At 42.9% G+C, this 22,354-nt stretch overlaps 1 protein-coding gene across 8 annotated transcripts in view; it reads left to right on the top strand.

The window, feature by feature from the left end:
- VEPH1 (ventricular zone expressed PH domain containing 1) overlaps positions 1–22,354 on the top strand; it is a 268,821-nt gene that overhangs the window by 94,579 nt on the left and 151,888 nt on the right. For all 8 annotated transcript variants that reach the window (XM_071214585.1, XM_058295197.1, XM_004454419.3 and 5 more), the window contains 2 exons: positions 4,803–4,969; positions 13,997–14,206. In XM_071214585.1, coding sequence (XP_071070686.1) covers positions 4,803–4,969; positions 13,997–14,206 — 377 coding nt within the window. The remainder of the gene's footprint in view (positions 1–4,802; positions 4,970–13,996; positions 14,207–22,354) is intronic.

Below are 22,354 nucleotides of genomic sequence, written 5' to 3'. Positions count from 1 at the left end.
AAAATACATCATAACCAAGTTGAGTTTATCCGAAGAGATGAGATCAATTAAATATTAGAATATCTATTCACTTACTACCTTAACAGCTTAGAGGAGAAAAATCATGTGATCATGTCAACAGAGGCAGGACAGGTATGTGATAAAATTCTACATTCATTCATGATCAAACAAAGAAACACTACAGGAACTTGCATAAACAGATAAAATGTAAATATCAAAGGGAAGCTGGTGTGGCTCAAGTGATAGAGCTTTCGCCTATCGTATGGGAGGACCTGGGTTCAATCCCTGGGCCCTCCTGGTGAAAAAGTAGAGAAAGTGTGCCCATGCAGCAAGCCAGTGCCCACATGAGTGCCCATGTGGTGAGCCAATGCCCACACAAGTGCCCATGCAAGTGCCTGCATGGCGAGCCAGTACCCCGCACAAGTGAGTCACGCAGCAAGATGATCACGCATCAAAAGAGAGACAAGGGGAGAGTCAAGGTGAAGCTCAGCAGAAACCAGGAACCAAGGAGGTGCAATTGAGAGGGAACCTCTCTTCTCCTCAGAGGTCTCTGGGATCAAATCCCAGTGAATTCTAGAGGAGATAAAATGAGAAAAGAAGACAACACAGACAGCAGAAATAGCAGGGCAAGAGGAAGGGAAGGGGGGAAAATAAAATAAATCTTTAAAAAAATGTAAATACCAAAAACCTATAGAAACATACACTTAATGATGATTCCTTAAAAGCACATACTTTGAAAATAGGAATAACAGAAGGATACTCATGGACACTGATTCTATTCAGCAAATTATTGGAGGTAAAGTAGGATGAGAAAAGAAACATAAGAAATAAGGATGGAAAGAAAGAAGCAAAGTCGTCACCAATTATCATGACCCGGTTACCTACATACAGAAATCCTAAAAGACAAATTATTACTAAGATAATTGTGCAAATTTTGCTGCATGTAACATCAACATTTAAAAAATCACTTACTTTTTTAATGCTAGCAGACAACTTGAAAATATCTTTTTTAAAAAGCTTCCAACGGGAAGCGGACTTGGCCCAATGGATAGGCAGTCCACCTACCACATGGGAGGTCCGCGGTTCAAACCCCGGGCCTCCTTGACCCGTGTGGAGCTGGCCCATGCGCAGTGCTGATGCACGCAAGGAGTGCCCTGCCACGCAGGTTTGTCCCCCACGTAGGGGAGCCCCACGCGCAAGGAGTGCGCCCTGTAAGGAGAGCCGCCCAGCGCGAAAGAAAGTGCAGCCTGTCCAGGAATGGCGCTGCACACACGGAGAGCTGACACAGCAAGATGACGCAATAAAAAGAAACACAGATTCCTGGTGCCGCTGATAAGGATAGAAGCGGTCACAGAAGAAGACACAGCGAATGGATGGACGCAGAGAGCAGACAACTGGGGGAAAGGGAGAGAAATAAAAAAAAAAAAAAAAAAAACCCAAATAATTACTTGTTAAAAAAAAAAGTTTCCAACAACGAATACGTATACCTGTGACTCAATTTTACAAAAGACACATAAGGCACAGCTAATATTACCAAACTTTATTGGAAAAGTGACATAGATGAAAGGACATACCTTGATCTTGAATGGGAAGACTCAATTTCACCAAATTGTCAATTATCTTGAGTTAGTCTATACACTCAATGTGGAAAATCTTCTAATCTATTTTTTTCAAGGAAGCTGAAAAACTGAAGGTAAAATTTATATGAAGGTGCCAAGGTGAATTTGACGAAGCAGGTGAGGAAATTTGCCTTATGAGATAAAAATGATTTATTATAAAGTTATTGTAATGAAGATAATATAGAATAAATGGATCCATAAGTGCTTGGAAACAGACTCAAACATACTGGGAATCCTTATATATGAAAAAGATGTTACATATCAGAAGAGAAACTATTGATTACTTCATAAACAGTGCTGGGATAATTGTTTTACCCAGAGAAAAAAATATAATTATATCCTTTCCTCATGAAAAAAAAAGTAAATTTCAGATAGATTAAAGAAAATCATGAAAACAAAACTGTAGTGCTTTTAGGAGAAAATACAGAATATTTTTATGAACTTGGGGTGGAGAAAGAGTTCTCAAATAATGTCAAAAAATCATAAACCATTAAGTAAAAATTTGAAAAAATTCGACTACTTTAAGATTGCAAATTTAAAATGGATAACCTCGCTGTTCCCTCTTTTTTTTTTTTTTTTTTAAAAGATTTATTTATTTATTTAATTCCCCCCCCTCCCCTGGTTGTCTGTTCTTGGTGTCTATTTGCTGCGTCTTATTTCTTTGTCCGCTTCTGTTGTCATCAGCGGCACGGGAAGTGTGGGCGGCGCCATTCCTGGGCAGGCTGCTCTTTCTTTTCATGCTGGGCGGCTCTCCTCACGGGCGCACTCCTTGCGTGTGGGGCTCCCGCACGCGGGGGACACCCTTGCGTGGCAAGGCACTCCTTGCGCGCATCAGCACTGCGCATGGCCAGCTCCACACGGGTCAAGGAGGCCGGGGGTTTGAACCTGGGACCTCCCATATGGTAGACGGACGCCCTAACCACTGGGCCAAAGTCCGTTGCCCATCGCTGTTCCCTCTTGAGCACGCTGGCACTCCCTTCTTGAGTGTGTACTTTCGCTCTACATTAAATTCTTTACTTGCAAAAATAAAATAAAATAAAATGGATAAACTAACAAAACATTTATCTCCAGAATAAATGAAGAACTTCTACATCAATATCCCAACAGAAAATAGACAAAGCGCAAAGGATATGAATGGCAAGATCACAGGCGAGGAGTGACATGTAAATATATATATAAATTTATAAAAATTTTTAAGGTGCTCAGCCTCACAAGAAATTAAGGCAATGAACTATTTTTTTTTATTTGAGATACCATCTCATACCCCATTAACGTGAAAAAAAACCTGATGTCTGTCAAGATCAAATATTGGCAAGGATTTGGAGCAACAGAAACATTCATGCTGCTGGTGAGAAAGTAAATTGCTATCACCGCAGGGGCAGGCAGAATAATGGCTCCCCAAAGGAAAGCACATCCCAATCCCCAGAACCTGTTCATGTGTTAGATTACCTTACATGCAAAGGTGAATTAAGATTAAGATCATGAACAGTCACTTCGGCATGAGGGTGGCTTCTGGGGAGAAAAGGAAACAAATGAGATGGGAGGCAACTATGGCACAAGGTAAATTTTGGCAGAGCTGTTGGGCACACCAGAGTTCCTTATGTTATTGTCTATATTTATCTGATGGCTTAAAATAGTTCAGAATTAAAGAGACCATATTACTTTATGAGTGCAATTTATGGGATTTCTACACCAAAGTGTCTTCATCAGTTTCTAACTCAAAATAAGTTCTTATGCATTTGTTGATATGATGTCGTGTGCATTTGTTGATCTAACTCCAAGTCAGCTGAAAATGACTCATTGGGCAATTTTTTCCCTAAAGTTTCCCATGGCCTTTAGTGAGCTTTGAACGAAAAAGCCATATACCAGTTTCATGTCTTAGATTCCAGCTACAGTCTCATTTAACATGGCTTTCTTCAATTGATCATTGTGTCTACCTAACTAAATTCTATGATCTAATGTGTTCTACAGAAACTGGAGATTACATTTAAATTCCTTGATTCTTTAAGGAGAAACATTTTTAAAAAACAAACAAGCAAACAAGAAAATAAAATAATGAAACAATGTTTTCTGATGGGTGCAACTTTTTCTTTCAAGAAAACCCTGCATATTTCCAAAACCTTGTTATCTGTGGGCATACGACTATACCTGGTTTGAGGCTAATTCTATGAAGCATATATGCAAAAAGCAATTCTCATTATTTATCATCACCCAAATAAATTCAGTTTCATCCAGAATCACCCTTTCATGAAGTTCAGATATTGATATTCTGGAAATGCTGGGCCTTTATTCCTTAAGGCTCTCTAAACCATCTTTATCTGTAGGCATGTCCTCATCATACTTATTTCTTTCCATGTATGTCTTCTATATACGAAGCCAAAGTAAATAAAGGTATGAAAATTCTTGTTCAAGAAAATCCCTAGAAACCAATTCCCTGAGATTTTGGAGTACTTGAGAGAATTTTAAGAAAAAAATCCATACCATAAAGTGATAAGCAGATGTTTCCCATATGTTCTTTGCCTGGTAAGGCTCTGTAGCTTATGTACTACTTTTTCTTGAGATTTTGCTATTTTAAATCCAGTTGTGCATACATGTCTTTGAAGCTAATATGTGTGACAAACAAGCTGAGTCTAAACCTCCCTTGAAATAGTGCAGAATTTGGGGATTTAAATTTGCATTGCTACTTTTTAAACTATTCATAAGAATAAGGCATAGTTTCCATATGTCAGTTCTCTAAATCATGCTCTGTATCTCTCAGGAACGTGACTACATTCCTCTGCTTTTTTTCCCCGTGCGTTTAGTTTCACTTATGTTCATGCTTCTGGCATCAGTTACATCATCCAATTGTTGTTTCTCATCAGGAATTCTTTATCGGAACCATTTCCTTCTCAAGGGTGTGGACTAGTTACTGTCAGATTATCCTCTTTCCCCATGGTGCATTACTCAGGAAAAAATTTCATTAGATAACAGTGATGACCGTATCATAAAATATTCCTTTTTTTCGGAATCAGTAAATCCTGGTTTTCATGATTTTTCAATACTGTGCTATTTTCAGCAGAAAGCTTGGGTCATCAGTGTGTGCTATGTAATGCTTAAGTGCAAAGGTTACTCCAGCCACAGTTACGTGATCTCTATTGCCTGTGGGCTGGTAAAGCCATCACTCCTTTACTGCTCCCTTGGCAGGTAACGCCATGTTGCTGCGGGTGCTACCTGTGGTGTATGGAAAGCAGCCTCAGCCAATTAACAGACACTTGCCAGAGCTCCTAGCCTTGATGGCGCAGCTGGGACAAGCAGAGCAGTACCATCTTCTACGGCTTCTGCATGTAGCAGCCAAGAGAAAACAACCAGAGGTAAAAAGATTATAACACAAACGTCCATACAACGAGGCATGCCCCTGGGTGTGGGAACAGGATGCATGCTTGGGGTTGCCTCTTTCATGCATCTATACACGGCTCTCTTTTAGTGACAACACTCATAGACTTTTTCTAGACTCATAAAAGTCAGGTGATGAGCACAAGTTAGGAACGGCAATAAAAAACAACCCACGGGAAAGTCTGTAGCTATCACAGCGCAGCTTTGAAGAAAGTTTAATGTAGCCATGCAATTCTTGGAATCTGTGGTTTCTCAAGGAGGGCCAAGGGAAAGACTTACACATGTCTTGATTTATGGGGAAATCAGTCAATGGTGAGAGATAAGAGTCATTTTATAGGTAATATATCAGATGTTGTTCCTTGGGCTCAAGTAAAAGTTTCTAACATGTAGGATGCTTGTGTTTGTCAGTAATTGGTTTAAACAATAAAAGGAATTTATTAGCTCGTGACAAGACAGAAAAAAAACAAAACTGCCTTTCAGATGATGTTGATCCAAGGGTGCAAATTATATGAACAGAATAATTCCTCTTTCTCCATTTTTCAGATTTGATTTCTAGATTTTGGGTCCCATTTTCTGCAGGCTTTCTCCTTGTAGTCTCCAGATAGGTAATGGGCTCTCTAGGCACTATGTTACTCCTTCTTTTATGGTCACCATTATCCAAGCAAAAGTCCTGATAGTCTCTCTGATTAGGACACATGCTCGACCCCTGGAGACTCTCCTGAACCACAGTATACTCAAATAGAAACCAGAGGTTGATGGAAGAGACAAAGGGGAGATGAATTCAGAGGGAACCAAACATGTGCACAGCGAAGATTACTAGTCAGCCCTGGGTTATATCAATTATGGTTGCTCCATTTCCTGGTAATATCAATGTTCACCACTTGAAAAAGCAGTCAACACTAAGGAAAAGACTAGAACACTTGTATTCAACATTCAAACTGTTCAAAGAAAGGCAGACATGTTTAACCACGAGAGTGCAAATCATTGTGGGAAGGAGTTTCTTCTTTTCCTTAGTATCCTCAGCCTTGGCACAGTATCTGATAGCACTTAACATCCTTGAACCAAATGAATTAAACCGAGCTATTAGTGTTCTGCAAGTGGTATAACAGAAAGGGTGGGCGATGACTCTACTGAAAGGGCATAGGTGCCATGAAAACACCTCAAGAGGAGTTGAGTCAGGGCCAGACCCTGGAGAATGAGTAATATTGTGCCAAGTGGAACAGGGAGCAAAAGACCCTTCAGGAAGTGGGGACAGGGTGAGAAGTCGTGGACATGAGAGCAGGCTTCAGAGGAGGCTTTCGGGACATGGGACCTGGGTCCAGGTTGGGGCAAGATCATGAAGGGCCACTTATATTGTGTTAAAGAAATATGGATTTTATTGAGAGACATCAAACCAGTTCCGATGTATCTGTACTCAAAGGATTAAAAACAGGGAATGGCACCCCTGGTTCTGAATTTTAAAACAACTCAGGTAACAGATGGTCTGCACAGAGAGAAACTAGGATCAGGTGTCCAGTTAGGAGGAGAAACGTTGATAGGACAATGGGAGCAATATTTCCAAGGTAGAATAAAACAGTGACTGGATGTGGTGAAGCTGTGGGCTGGAGGGAGAAAAGGGAGAAAGGAAAGGAGTTAGAAAAGACTGAAATTTCTGGTTTGATTAGGTAGAAAGATAACAGGGTGGACAGTTAAACATGTACAATGAAGTCAGGGAGGAGGAGGTTTAATGGGACAGTTGAGTTTGCCAGGAGACTTGGATTTTCATGAGCCATTGAATATCAGAGGCTAGTGGAGAGATCAGAACTTGAGAGCTAGATCTCTGCAACGCCTTCCTCTCTTGGCCTGAGAAAGAAACTGGGCGGCCTCCTTTGAGAAGGCTCCAAAGGGAGTGGTTTTCTCAGTGATAGTTATGGTAGGCAGGGCAAGTTTGAACTGAGGACACTGCAAGTTACCTGGTTTGTACCATGTGCCAGGCACTGTGCTGTGTTTTGCAGACATTGCCTCATTTTATCCCCATAATGAACTTTTCATTTTCTACATGGAGAAGCTGGAGTTAAAGAGGTAAAGAACAATGGTAGTATCGAGGAATGATTTGGTGAGGTGGCTTTACATGCCCCTTCATCTTCATCAGCACCTCCAATTTTGTACCTGGACAATGTCCATGTCTCCCTCAAACTGTGATAGTCAGGGTAACTCTCTCCTGAGCCTGTCATATATAGAAAATCCAGGGCTGACACTAGGGAAGGCACCTGCCCACAGCCATATTGGTAAGGTCAAGTTACAATGGAAACCTAGTCTAATTCCAGCCAAAGAGGTCTTTTGACTTCACCTCAACACACTAAAAAATTGAGGCTGTAGGCTCTGGATTGTTACGCAGATGGGTGTTTCAGAGTACATGGTAGGGGCTGTGGGAGAGATGGCAATCAGAAGGTCAACTAGCCCAGAGAAGGAAGAGAATTGAACTGAGTGAGGAGGAGAGGGTGCAAGCATGTTTTTGTAGATATTGTGGGTGCTGAGTGTGGTTCCCAGAATGAAGAGGCAAGGGGTTTTGTGATGGTTTGGCTCATGTGTCAACTTGCCTGGTTGTTTGGTCAAGCAAGCACAGGCCTAATTGTTACTGTGGGGACTTTTCGTGGACTTTAATCATCAGTGAGTTGATTGCATCTATGGCTGATTCCACCTATAATCCATTGAGGAGATTGCCTTCAGTAATCAGAGACTTCTCATCTCATCAGTTGAAGGCCTTAAAAGGAGAAGTGGTGATTTCTGCACTCAGAAGACAGAATTTTTCCTCTCTGTTTCTACCAGCCTGCTCCTCCCAGGAAATTCATCCAGGACCTTCATCGGAGTTCCCAGATTGCAGCCTGCCCTATGGAATTTGGACTGTGCTTCCCCACAGTTCATGAGACAGTTTTATAAAACCACATAATATTTATTGATTTCTCCAGTCAGTTCTGTTTCCCTAGAGAACCCTGACTAATACAGTTAGGGGGAAGTGGATGTAGCTCAAGGTATAGGGCTTCGGCCTACCATGTGGGAGGACCCTGGTTCAATCCCTGGGACTTCCTGGTGAAAAAGAAGAAGAGAAAGCTGCCGGCGCAGTGAGCCAGTGCCAGCACGAGTGAGTCATGCAGCAAGATGATGATGCAGCAAAAGAGAGACGAAGGGGATAGTCAAGGTGAAGCGCATCAGAAACCAGGAACTGAGGTGCACAGCTAACAGGGAGCCTCTCTCCACCTCAGAGATCCCCAGGATCAAATCCTGGTGAATCCTAGAGGAGAAAAAAGAAGAGAAGACCAAAAAGAGAAATAGATCCAGAAAATCACACAGCGAATGGATACAGACAGCAAAAATGGCAGGGCGGTGGGGGAGAAAGGAGGGGGTGGAATTAAATAAATAAGTAAATCTTTAAAGAAAAAATAGGAAGCTTCCAGAGCGATGCAAATGGACACCACCCATGCCGGGCTCCTAACCAGGAAAGTGGGAAGAGTTTCTGACAGGGGACCTGCCCAACCCTTTGTTTGTCATCAGCACTTCCCCTCCTGTTCAAGCAGCCCCTACTCACCTCCTTCAACGATCCCTGCAGCCAGTGCCCCTGGAACCCGCCCTTGATTACTGACCTCCACTCTCATCAGCTCCTTAATTAGATGGCAGGCAAGAGGAACGGGAGGAAATACGGAGAAAGGGGTCCCTGAGAGAGGGAAATGAAATAAGTGGCTGCAATAAAAAAATGCAGACTATCTGCAGTTTTCAATTTCTTTTAAGTCTACTTAATTAAAATTTCAGATGAAATGATAAGCCACATAAGGAGTGTTTTGACCCTGTGAAATTTGCAGTAAAGTGGAGCTTTTCTTTCTGCACAAAAGCAGTTCTGATGCTCTATACCTTGCAGTTGAACTGAGGGTTCTCCAATGAAATTGATATGCAGGAATGTTTCCTACTTTCTTAAACGCCTTCTGCCTACCCCACCCTCTGTGGCCAGTCACAGAATTGCTCTCCAAAGCTGATGCATCAACTTATAGGCTTGAAATAAATTTTTCTCCATGCGAAGGTGACCAGTCGGTGAGATTGCGAAAGTGGCGTGGCTTCAGTAGCCACCTCTTGATAAGCTCCAGGGTGGCTGGTCAGGTAGGTGGGATCCCTTCCTTCCTCATTGTCCTCTGAAAGAATCCTTCCCATATGGAGGCAGGTGATCCTGGTTAGTGAGTCCCTGCTGGAACCTCCTGGGAATCCATAGGAACCATTTATAGGAAAAGACTGGGTAGTCAGTTTTCCAAGTGTCCCTTATGGGACTCAAGTCTGGATTCTTGGCTGTCCTATGCCATGCTCTAATCTAGCTAAAAAAAAAAAGGTGCAGTGCGTAGTAACACATATGAGTCCATCTGTTATTATCCCCAGGTTGTGGGCTTCTAGCCCTAAGTGTACAGAGATGAGTAGCAGAAAATGGCAAGTCCAGCTCTGCATTGATTGATATCTAAACCCAGAGGCACTACTTTTGTGGTCTGGTCTCAAGAGGAAATAATCATGTTCTAGGATTTTCTCTCCACAGTGTAGAGCATTCCTATTCATTTACCTAATCCTATGGCACCTAACATAGCACCATGAGGCTGACCGTTCTCAGTGCCCAGTTTGGGTAATTTTTAAAAATAAAAAGCCATTTATATACCATTAAGAAGATGGAGTGATGGAATATATAGGCTGTTCTTAAACAGTCTTTGAAGCAGAACCATGGTTTCCAAAATATATATTATTTTTTCCATATGATGGGAGTACGTTATTAGTAAAGGAAAGAAAAATGGCAATCATTTTTTGTGGATTTTAGATTAATAGAGATTTTTCCTGCTTGCCTAACTAATTAAAAGAGAAATTTGGGCCTGAGGACTAAATTTAAGAGGGATCACACAGGCACACAGGCACAATTGCTCTACTTTTTATTCTTTATGTAAGAATTTAAATGTCATTTGCTGCCAGTTAAGCTATGGTGCTGTGTTTTCACATGGCCCTACCCTTGAAGTGACAAGCCCATACAGCTTCGCTTCCATGACAAGATGCTAACCTGTGAACCGCGCAGCATAGCAAGTGGCTCATTCTGTTCAGGGAGGGCTGGACAAGCCGGGGATGGACCCCTGCCCTGGGCTACTTACTTGACAGCGTTCTGGTCTTGCCATTTCCCACCCACCCCCTCGCCTACTAAACCACAGTCCAGGTGACAGGGCCCTGGGAATTCCCTCCCTAAGCACCTCTCGCCTGCTTCAGGCCTGATCCCGAGTCCGTTCTCCCTAGGACAGTCCACCCTCAGGGTGGGACCCCATTTAGGGTGGCCTAAAGGAGCTCCCGTCTGTGGGCTGGGTGCAGGACTCACACCCATCAAAGCCTGGGGTAGGAAGAGGAGGGAAAGGGAGGGGGTCCTCTCTCTTGGTTCCCTTTAAATTAGCAAAATTCTAAGTTCTAATCAGGCCCCAGGTTGTTACGAGGGTGTTGTCAGGTGGGAGAAGATGGTAGGTAGCCCCTGAGTGTTGGGATGTGTGGTGTGGGGTCTCCGCGTGTGACTTAGCCCCAGTCCTGCGGGTGTTAGGGCCGGTGGAGGGCAGGCTTCCCAGAAGGGGGGAGTTTTGAGCTCAGTTTCGAAAGGCTGGGAGTCACCGTGTGCACACCCCTGTGGGTGATCAGCCCCACGGAGCTGGGTCGGAGGGTTCAGTGGGGACGGGGCAGCCGCTGTGCCCACCAGTGAAGACCCTGGAATGTCGTGGCACTGGGAAAACTTTGGAGAGAGACTCGATGTGATTAGGTTGAGGTCTGGAGCCTGGGGTGACCTAGAGGAGGCTGAACAGAAGGGAGAGCGGCGGGCGGCAAGCACGCCGGGTGGAGCCCTCTCAGCAGCCCACGGGGTGGGCAGACCGCGCGAACGAAGGCCGCGGCAGCCAGCTCTCTGCTGTCGTTTATGTCCTGCTCTCTCAGGAGGGCTCTAAGCCAGGACGGGGCTTTCTTGGCGACAAGAAGCCAGCTCCCAATGGGCGCACTGCAGAGACCGGCCTAGGGAAACACCCTCCATTTAAGAGGAATTCCTTGTAATCCAAGAATGAGGTGTGTAAAGCCCAAAGAACCACTTCCCTTGCATGTGGATAATAAATATTAAGAAATGGCTATCATGCTTTCTCACCATCATATTAAACCCCGGGTTATCAGGAAATCACAGCAAAATAAACAACTTTTGTTTAGTTGGTAGAACAGCTATTTTGTTTGCATTATTCGGGGCTTGCCTTCTCTTTGCTCTTTCTAGCTATTCGATTGTGCCCAGATTTGTATTTACCTACATTTTATTCCTTTCCTTCATTTCCCTTTATTATTTTTCTCTATAGGGCAATAGGTATAGCACACTCTGGTGTGGCTTTGGATGTATGGTTGGAGTTTACATTAAAAAAATAAAATTGGCACAACTAGAAGCACATGTCACAGAGACCTTGGAGTTACAGGAATCGGACATGAAGAGTAAGGCCTGGGATGTGGAATTTTGCAAAACAGGGCAGGAAATGTATAAGCATTTTCCATTCCTAAAAGCCTCGGGTTAATTATGTCGCCCTGACTCGAGCAGCTGGCTGACACTTCTGCCGCGCGTGCCAGCGAGCGTCTGGGCTTCTCTCGAAGGGCATACCCAGGCAGCACTTACAGGACTGCCTGCTCATCTATGCCACTTACCAGCGACTAGGGTGTCCTTGTCTCCAAAATACAGGCTATAAAATTAAATTTCAAAGCGGTATGTAGGATAAGTTTAGTGATCTCAAAACTTTCTCCATTTACATCCCTGTTAGTCATGCCAAACTTGACCCATGATGGTATATTTGTTTTAATATTATGCACAAGTATTCAACAACTAGGGGATAGAAGAGGTATTTTATTAGAATGCTACTCTATAAAACCATTCAGATTTGCCAACCTTTGATTTATTCCTCAAATATTTATTACCTTGCCTTCTGGCCAGGCTGTGTACTAGACACTGGGTATACAGTATGCATGAAATAGCTGTGATTCATGGACTCACGGAGCCTTCAGCCCAGCCTCAAAGACTCTAGACCAGCAAGAGCGAGGAAGCAGGAGAAGGGACCTGCTCAGAGCACTTTAGGGCACCAGAGGACTTCAGCAGGAGCACGCCACAGAGAGAGGATGAGGAGGGAAATCAGCGAAGGCTCTTTGAGGAAATAACAGTTAATCAAAGCCTCCAGGATGAGTAAGAGTTAGTCCAACCAAATAAAGAGAAACAAGAATTCCAGGCAGAAGGAATCCAATGAGGAACATCCCAGACATGAAAGAAAACTTAGCAGATCAAAAAATTGTAAACACACACACAGTCCAGCATAATTGAAATGTGACGTGTGTCGGGGTCTGCGAGGGAAGGGTGGAGGGAGGGAGGAAGGGAGGGAATAAGTCTAGAAAAGAGGCTAGGAATCAGTTCCCTAGAGGTATGCCGAGCCTCTATTTTGAGAGCAGTGGCAAATTAGTGAGGGGTTTTCAGCAGGGAAGGGACACTGTTGTGGCCACGGAGTAAAGGGATTGGATGCGCAACCCTGAAGGCAGGGAGGCCAGTTGGGAGGCTGTGGGAACAACCCGGGTGCGGGATCTTGGGCCTCTGACTCGGCTGAAAATCCCTCCCGAGAGATGCCTGCCCTGAACCCCCACCTGAAGCGGGCCCAGTGACGGTCTCTCACAGCACTCTGTACGTTTCCTACATGGCATTTATTAAAATGTGTAATGACGTATTTCTAGTGTTACTATTTTTATTATAATGTCTGCTTCATGAGACAGGGAATTTGTCGCAGGAAGGCAGGAACCGTCAGACTTGTGAGCAGTTGTATCCCCAACCTCTAGGAATTTATCCTGCAAACAGGAGGCACTCATTAAATAATTACGAATGAATGACTGGAAATGGAGAGAAAGGGACAGATCTATGGGATACTCAGAGGTAGACTCAAAAGGACTTGGTGATGGTTCAGGTGAGGCTTCTGGCAAGGGAGAATCAGGAGACAAGAATAATCCCAGAGGTCAGCTTTGGGCAGGTTGAGCTGCCCATCAGATTAAGTTAATACTGGGAGCTACACTTGGAGGCTATCTTAACAAAAAAAGTGACAAAATAAAAAAGCAAACTAATGAAAGTCTAAGACATAAACATAGCAGAAATATGTTTGGGCAAATATGATAGGCAAGTTGTTTTTACTTTTGTTGCTCAGTTTTCTCAGGTTGCCCTTTTATTTCAGCAGACAAATAATTCATTAAATTACACTGTCGGATGTGTCTGTGTATTATTAGCATAGTGATTTTATTCACACAAAAAGTCACATTTTCTTTCATATGAATTATTACATACGTATATTACTAAAAAGCATTAATAATCAAGATAGAAATGGTAAAGTATTGAGATTATGGTGGAAATTATTTTACTTTAATAGTTTTTTTTATGTTATCATGTTTTTGTGATCAAAATGGAAAACTGAAGAAAATGTGGGAGCTCTTTCCCGCTCTGATTTTTATTAGTAAACATTTCCAAATTGTATTTTGTCCACTTGAAGGCTCCGATTAAAATCAACAAAGATCTCTTCCATACTTACATTGTCCTTTAAATTGCGGTTTCCATGGTGGTTTGGAAGAAATGAACATTTTGCCACTGTGTTGAGGACATAACGCATCAAATCTTGATTTATGAATAGCAGCTTCTAAGCATTTTGAAACTTCAGTCTTTAGCCAGCAGGGCACAGATTGTTTTTTGTTTTTTTTTAAAAAAGGAAATTGAAGGCATTGAAGATTTTGTTGTAAATTTTGAATTTACAATAAATTCTTGGGAAATCTGCTTGAGCTGCACTGAGGGTAATAATCCCAGAATATGTTGAGCTCAGATTTAATTTTTTAAAATTGCTTTCAAGATTGATTATGGCTTAAAGAAAAATTAATCCCTGCATACTTAATTTTCACTTGGTTTCTTCTTTCTTCCTTCTTCTTCTCCTTTCTTTCTGTAGGTAGTTCAGAAGTGTATTCCTTTCCTAATCGAGTACCTGAAGGATTCAACCCACAATGATGTCATCCTAAACATCCTCATAGAGATAGCAGGCTATGAACCCATGGCTTTGAACAGTTTTCTTCCAATGCTGAAAGAGATTGGTGAGAGATTCCCCTACCTCATTGGACAAATGGCACGCATCTACGGAGCTGTTGGGCATGTGGATGAAGTAAGTTTGGCTTTTTTCTTCCCGTTTCCCCAAATTCCATTGGCACTTAATCCATCGGAGCGTTATGATGAGTGAATGTGTCTCAGGTCTTCTGAGACTTCCCATTTCTTTTTCAAACCCTTTGCTGTTACCTCTGAATCAAAGGCCCATTTTGACAGGGCTTCAAGGAAGATTCAGGAAGTGAGGATTTCATTGCTGTAGTGGTGACCTGAGGAAGGAGGAGAGTTAAAATGGAGAGAGTACTACGATAGATTCAAGATCATCTTTTAAATAACCACCACCAATAAAAGAGTTTTACCTCATTTCTGGTTGTAGTTATGCTCAAGCCAGGAGACCTCAGTGAGCACACAATGAGGTCTAAGAGACCACCTTTAATGAGCATCCGTAGCTATCATGTCAATGAGTGTGTGGTCTAAGTGTGTTTATTTCTAAGCGAAATAAACATTCATGGATGTTTAAAAGTCCTAGCCTAAATATTTGCATAATGGACTCTTACTGCAAGGACAACAGAATGCCATCAGAGATGGTGGGAATTAGGTAACTAAGAAGGAGTTTCCAGAAACCCAAGTTCTGAAGGGTGTGTGCACACATATCCATTAGCCTGTCTCATAATTTTATACTGAAATTCAGTACTTTTTATCTTTTTAAAATAAAAGCAAATATGGAACCGACAGGTTAGAGAGCAGTTTTTCCTTCAGCCCATATACATATGGCTAGTTCTAAGACAACCATAAATCTTAAAACCAAAAGAGATTTCATAGTTCATCAAGTTCAGCCCCTTGATTCTGCACAGAGTATAAATAAAAACGAGGGAGGTTAAATGACTTCCCGGACTCAGACACCTTGTTTGTTAGCAACCCACTTGGAATTAGATCTTTACTATTCTTGGCATTCATGTTCAGATTTTGTCACAAAATGGGTCTTTGTTTCTGTTTTATTTTATTTCTGCTGACAGCTGTGGAGAGCCTGGTCAGTCCTAGGTTTCCTCTTGGCAGGGACTTTTCTCTTCTCGCTTCCCAAAAGAAGGTGGGAGAGTGGAGCTCACAGGTGGCCTGCATGTGTCAGTGAGGATGGCTCTTGCAGTAGGATTTCTTTCTTCCTTAGTGTAATCCTTTTCTGTTCACTGCTGTGGGAAGGTCTTGTACCCGCCACAGTCTGCCTCTGGTAACGCTTTCACGTGCCCTGTCACCTTGCTGCCAGGAGGTCCCACTGGGGTGCCAAAGTGCCATTAAGCCAGCTTGGCCTGACAGCTGACTGAATCTGCTGACTTTGCAGAATTCTGCAAGCCCAAGGCTGGAGTCTTTGAAAAGCATACTCTTTCTGTACTTTAATAGTTGTTTTTTATGTCACAAATATATTTATGATTCATGGATGTGTAGTAATGCCCATCAGAAAGGCCTAAACTTCCCACGGAAAAGGTCATCTGTAAAAAAAACACTAGCCACATGCAATGTTGTCACCATAAGTTCGTCTGAACTGAGGCTAAGCTGAGAAGGATGGTGTCTCAGGTGGCCTTTGTGTGGCTCTCAGTGGGTTCAAGGAGAAAAAGAATGGCATCCGAATAGCCTGGGGAACATTTTCAGAATTCTATCTCTCTCTCTCCTTCTCCTTCTCTCTCTCATGGTCTCTGATGTGTCCATAGAGGCATCTAAGTTTTGGGAAAAAAGAAGCAAAATTCTTCTAGTGGTTCTGATTCACTTACACAGCAAAGAACAAATCTACATCAAATATTTTCCAAATAGGTCTGGGCATCAGAATTACACGAGGACCATTTTTAATAACGTAAGTTCTTGGGCCCCAGAGAATACCCTATATCAAACTCTCCACAAAAGAAGCTTTGATGGTTAATTTCAACATGGCTGGGTTATGGTGTCTAGTTGTTTGGTCAAGGAAACACAGGCCCGATTGTTACTCGGAGGGTATTTCATAGATGGATTTAAATCATTAACCACTTGACTGCATCTACTGCTGATTATGCCTAAAATCAACAACAGAGATTACCTTCAGCAATGAGGAGTCTCCTCATCCAATCAGGTGGCAGCTTTAAAGGTAGAACTGAGGATTTCAGAAATCTGAAAGAATTTGCAACTCTACTTGGCCAGCCAGTGTCTCCTGGGGAAACTCAACATCACCTTCCTTAGAGTTTCTAACTTGCAGCCTGCCCTACAGAATTCAGACTTGCCAATCTCTATGGTTATGTGAGCCAATTCCTCTAATAAATTTCTTAAATGTTCACATATATTTATGTAAATATTATATATATATATGTTATATATATAATATATGTACCCTGTCAATTATATTTCTCTGGAGAACTCTAATACAGGGGCCCATGAATCAGGATTTATAGGAACCTCTGTCAGGGTAATTCCGATGTAGCGAGTTTGTAGATCAACGTTTGTGAACCCTGATGGAGTATTTAGAGCATTTTCTCTCTGAAACTTGGAGTCAAGCCTTGCCTAGCTCCCCATCCCACCCACCACCATCATGTCATTGCTAATCAATTAGTATTTTTGTAGACTACTGATGTAAAAGTTTAGATGAAGTTTGGTTGAGAGTAACACAAAAATCCGAAACAATAATGGCTTATACAAAGATAGACATCTAGTTCTCTCGTACATAAGAGAAGTCTGGAAGGCAGTAGCCTAGAACTCCACGTGGTCCACAGCTTCAGGGAGCTGGGCTCCTCCTACCTCGTTACTCTGTCATCCTTGAGCACACCTGAGAACACACTGCTTCCATCTCATGTCCCAGGATGTCTACTCATCTTCCCCCATCAAGTAGTATTTCAGACAGCAGGAAGAAGGAGCGAAAGATTCTTCTAAGCCACCAAACACCAACTTTTGGTTATTTCACATTGTCTAAATCGTACAAAGCTGCATTTGACCATATCTAGATGCGAGGGAGGCTGGAACGTGAAATCTTGATTCTGGTGGCCATATGCCAGGTAAACACTGAAGAGAAGGACAGAAAGAATGACCGGGGTAAGCAGCAGTCTCTGTTGCAGCTTGTCAAGTCGTTTCATTTTTCTGCGTCTTTTTTCTCCTAAAAAAATAATGGCTTTGCACTGGATGACCTCCCTTCTGACTCTAATATTCTTAGATTTCATTATTGCATTTTGTTTAAGATCAGCCAAACAAAATGACCTATAAATGTCAGGCAAGCTCCTTGGTTCAGAAATAATGCCCTTTCTCATATATTTCTGAAACCTAAACTATTACCAATGGAAAGTCCTTCTTTTAGCTTTAAAAAATGCTAAAACTCAGATGCCCCAAGAATAAGTATCGTAATCAAAGTAGCCGTTAATGGCTTAATGTGAATGAACCGGTTCATCTTTCTCAATAAAACCTGCAGAACAATATTCCTAAAGTTCAAAACTTACAGGCAAGCTAGAAATGTATGTGTGCTTCTACCCAGTCTATTTCCAAAAGGAAACAGGAGGTTGCTCTGGTACCCTGAGAGGTGAGCATGAGGGCCGGAGCCCAGTATGGGGTCGTGGGCACCCATAGGGGAGGAAAATGCAGTGAAGAAAGGGCAGCAGGAACTTTGCGCTGAGGAGGTCCCACCACTTTCTGCTGTCTTTATGGAGAGTTTGGTCGATGGGGAAACAATGGGAACTTTTATAGGAGGCATGGGAACATCGAGGGTGTTGATGATGAGGGCGTTACAGGAATCTAGTGACCTCAGCTCTAGGGTCTTCTCTCTCATCCTATTCTGGTCACATCTTAAAAAAATGATTTAATTTGAAATTTTTCTGTTTGCCGCCCAAAGTAAAATTTGCCATTGTGCACGGCAATTCAAAATATCGGATAATTTTGTTGCTAGGATTTAAAGTTTTGGAAATGCAGAAACACCATTCCAAATTTTAGTATCTTGCTCTAACTTTTGAAATGCACTGTCTGTGATTGATGAGCGCCCCCTGTTAGAGGCTCCCTTGTTGCCTGCCTTCCCAGCAGATCCCATCACTTGTTGCTTAAGAGGAAGTGGGAGAGGTCTCCCAAGGGTATGCAATCATCAAGCCAGTTATAGATGCAGGGTAAATCAGCCTGGAATCGCACAAGTTATTAATCGGCTTATGCCTCACCTTCTGTGCTCGCCTGAAGCCAGGTATAAAAGCTGCAGGGCTGGCTACAAGGAACCAGACCAGGTGTGGCTGTCTATTAAAATCAGGACCCATCTGGGTGGACAAACTGTTTCCAACAGCTTGATAGCAGCATCACAAATTTTCCATCTGTATTAGACCCAGCAGAGGAGAATCATATACACAAAATGAAGATAAAACCCTACCAATTCTTATTTTCTCTATTTTCCAAATTAACTCAGGGACCCGTTTTCCCCCAATTTAAATGAAACCATATTTAATAGCCATATAGTGTTTGTGTCACCAGGGGAGACTCTGCAATCTCACAGGCCATTTCCAGGTATGTGTTGGCATCCAAAGCATGTCTGCTGGGTGGAGGGTATGCCCGGAAGGACCAAAGGGCCGAGAGCACTGCTTCTGGGGCAACTGTCAGGCTGGAGGTACCCCTTTCTTGGCACTGCCCAGGAGAGGTCGTATCTTGCTTCTTCATCATGCCAGGATTTACCCACTTCTGTGGTGTGTTCATCTGGGGCTAATGCAGAAATAAAGAATATTTTATTAGCTATGTCCTAAACATGGCAAAAATATGCAAGTTTTTTCTGCTTTCTCAGATGAGAAGATAGACCTGGAGACCTCTCAGAAATAGCACGACTAATTCCTCAGTAGCTCCTTGGGGTCCATCCCAAACCTACTCAAGGGAATTCATATAAAGCACTCAGCATAGCATCTAAAGTTCTACTTCTGCTAATAACAACAGTAACGAAAACATAATAAAATCCTGCCTGGCTAGAGAGGGCTAATGATGGAGGAATGTGCTTCTTTCTACTCGAATCCATCCTTCACAGAATCACCAGTTTACTTCCTAAAATATAAGTCTGATCCTACTTCCTTGCAGAAAGTCTTCTGTTGGCACATCCACTGTCTATAGGATACTACTCAAACTCCTTCTTCTTAGTGTGGTCCCAGTCTCCCTGACTAGCTGCTGTTCTTACCTGTCAAGTCTGTCCATCGCCCTACAGATATTCTGTCTACTCAGGATTTCACCTCCTTCCCTGAACACACCTTTCTCTGATGTATATCACGATCTTCACAACCTATTCTTCTGCCTGGATAGTCCCTACCCCTTTCTCTACCTGGAGAACTCCTCTATACTCCTATCGCACCTTGGGCATATCTCAAATGTAGTACCAACTGTGCCATATGGTTATTTGTCTGTCCATGTCTGTTTTTCCTCCATGAGCTCTCAAAATTCATCTGAATTCTCCCATGGTCAAATGAATGAATGAGTGCCCGAAAGTGGATGAATGTATTTTAGGACCTAACAAGGTTCTCACTTGCCACTTCTATTCAATCCAGTCTTTACTTAATTCTTCAAAGTGATCTAACTATAACTTTAAAAAGAGAAGGAAATATTAAGAGTGAGAGAGCTGTTGATACTCCAGAACATACACAACCTATCCCTGCTCTCTAACAGGTGAACAGTGAGGATGAGGTTGGCAGGGGAATGTGGCTTATTAATCAGCAAGCATGCAGGAGGCCCAGCCATCTATGATTCCAAATGATGCTGGCTTCTTGGTTGCTGACATAAGAGAAAGGCGATGCTCAGGGAAGCGGACTTAGTCCAAATGGCTAGGGCGTCGGCCTACCACTTGGGAGGTCCACGGTTCAAACCCCGGGCCTCCTTGACCCGTGTGGAGCTGGCCATGCGCAGTGCTGATGCGCACAAGGAGTGCCGTGCCACACAGGGGTGTCCCCCGCATAGGGGAGCCCCACGCGCAAGGAGTGCGCCCCATAAGGAGAGCCACCCAGCGCAAAAGAAAGTGCAGCCTGCCCAGGAATGGTGCCGCACACACAGAGAACTGACACAGCAAGATGACACAACAAAAAGAAACACAGATTCCTGGTGCCGCTGATAAGGATAGAAGCGGTCACAGAAGAAGACACAGCGAATGGACACAGAGAGCAGACAACTAGGGGGGGAGGGAGGGGGAGAGAAATAAATAAAAAATAAATCTTTAAAAAAAAAAAAAAAGGTGATGCTCAGTGGGTCATGGAAGGAGATGAAGCCTCCACAGGCAGCAAAGTGGTTAAAGTACAGTTCAGAGGAGTAAGATTCACCATTGCAGACTTAGCAGTGAGCTGCACCCAGGATATGTCTGCGAAGCTTCCATCATGGAATGGGCTAGATTACCAGAAGGGCTTCCAGGCAGCATAGCAGGGTGATTAAGAGGGTGGGTTTACGGGCCAATTACCTTGGTTTGAAGTGACTCAGCTACTCACCAGCCGAGCTGCCTTAGGCAGGTTACAGTTCACTTGACTCCATGGTTTCTCATCTGTAAAATGGGAATAGTGATATTATTTACCTCATAGGCTTTCTGTGAGGATTTAAGGAGTTAAACCATGTGGAGCTGGCAAATGGTAAACATGAAATAAATGTGAGCACCTTAACTTATTACTCAATGTTGCCCAAAGCTTTCTCAGCTCATTTATTTCAATACAGTCTGAAACTTAATCCTAACAGACTGAAAGTAGGAAAGGCAGCAGCCAGGCAAAGGGCTGATCTCTTCCCTCCTTTCTTTAAGGCGAGGGGCTGAGTGGGTGGGTATGCATGGCACAGGTGAAAATAAGGACAGACAGAAGCAGATTGCGGCACCATAGACAGACAACTGTGTGCTTCATTTAAATGTGTAAACTGGCTGTACCTTTTTTTTTTTTTTCAGGAAATAACTGGTGTATGTAGATTTTTTTCATGGGGTAGGGGAGTGTATATCTGTTTTATATTTATATTGTAAACCATCACTCCTTGGCGGGATAAGGATGACAAAACAATAATAAAGCACCATTTTGTGAAATTTCATACATGAAAATAGGCCTCATTTTCTTGGGGCACTGAAAGTCCAAGGCCATCCATAAAGAGTAGGTGGCACACGGCTTCTCAATCTATAAAACCAGCTTGCATACATTTGTCATACTTTTTAAAAAACTCTCATTAACTAAATCTGAAGTGGCTTAAATTAAATCCAGACTCGATTGATTTTTCTTGCCCATGGAGAACTGAAATTGAGGTTTCTGTGGGTTTTTTGTTTTTTCCATTACTTTACTCATTAGACCTTCAGCCATGCAGTTCTCTGCCCAGTTGTTTGGGTATTGCCATTATTATAACCCTCTTTCCTTACATGGGTCAACATGGAGAAGAGACACTTTTAGAAATGGGTTTATTGTTTTCTCTTTTTTGGAGAGACTGACTTGAGTTCATTGTCCTGTCCACCCACTAATGTCTCCATAGGAACACAAGCCTTATGAATCAAGTCCTTACTAGGACCGCGTCTCATTAGAAGGCACACGTTGGAACATACAATGTACATTAGAAGGCACACGTTGGAACATACAATGTACTCCATAACCATGTTTTCCCCCAGTGCCAGGCTACAAGGCAGCAGAGCTATGCCCTGGAAACAAAGACGAGATGCTTTAAAACGCCTTTTACAAATGCTCTCATAGCACGTGGAAGGATGCAACGGCCACTTGTTTTTCCTTAGCTGGAGGCCAGCTGGTAGCTTGCACCTGTGAAGAATCAAATGGCATGCCCTCTGAGCACAGCGGCTGCCATCGTGGGTGTCAAATCCTGTGCCCCCTGCCTTGTTATCTTGACTGGCTGCAATATGCTGGCCAAGCACCAGGCGTGTTTATTACATCCTCTCTGGGCTTAGAGTCATGGATGCTTTACAAGAAGTGATACACATTTAGCCCAGGTCTTGTTTCTGTGACATCCGGCAGGCTTTCCATAAAAACACTTTCAGGAGGAAAAGGAAAAGAATGACAAAGGCAACTGAGAACATCTACTGTCCTCATCCTGACTGTTGAAAAACATCCTGAGAAATGGGAACTGAATGATTTGTGCCTTTAATTTGCAAATCAAGATTAAGAATCTGGGTCCATCCTAAAAAAGAGAGTGTCTACAACTACAAGCAAGACAGTTCCAACCATCTGCCCCATGGGATCTAAGCCCCCTCTCAATCAGAAACAGAGTGGGCATCACCATTGCAAATTCCTCAAGACTGAGGAAT

This window comes from Dasypus novemcinctus, chromosome 4 (genome assembly GCF_030445035.2).
Source record: "Dasypus novemcinctus isolate mDasNov1 chromosome 4, mDasNov1.1.hap2, whole genome shotgun sequence".
In the NCBI taxonomy this organism is placed as follows: domain Eukaryota; kingdom Metazoa; phylum Chordata; class Mammalia; order Cingulata; family Dasypodidae; genus Dasypus; species Dasypus novemcinctus.
This window is presented reverse-complemented; position numbering and strand designations above follow the sequence as displayed.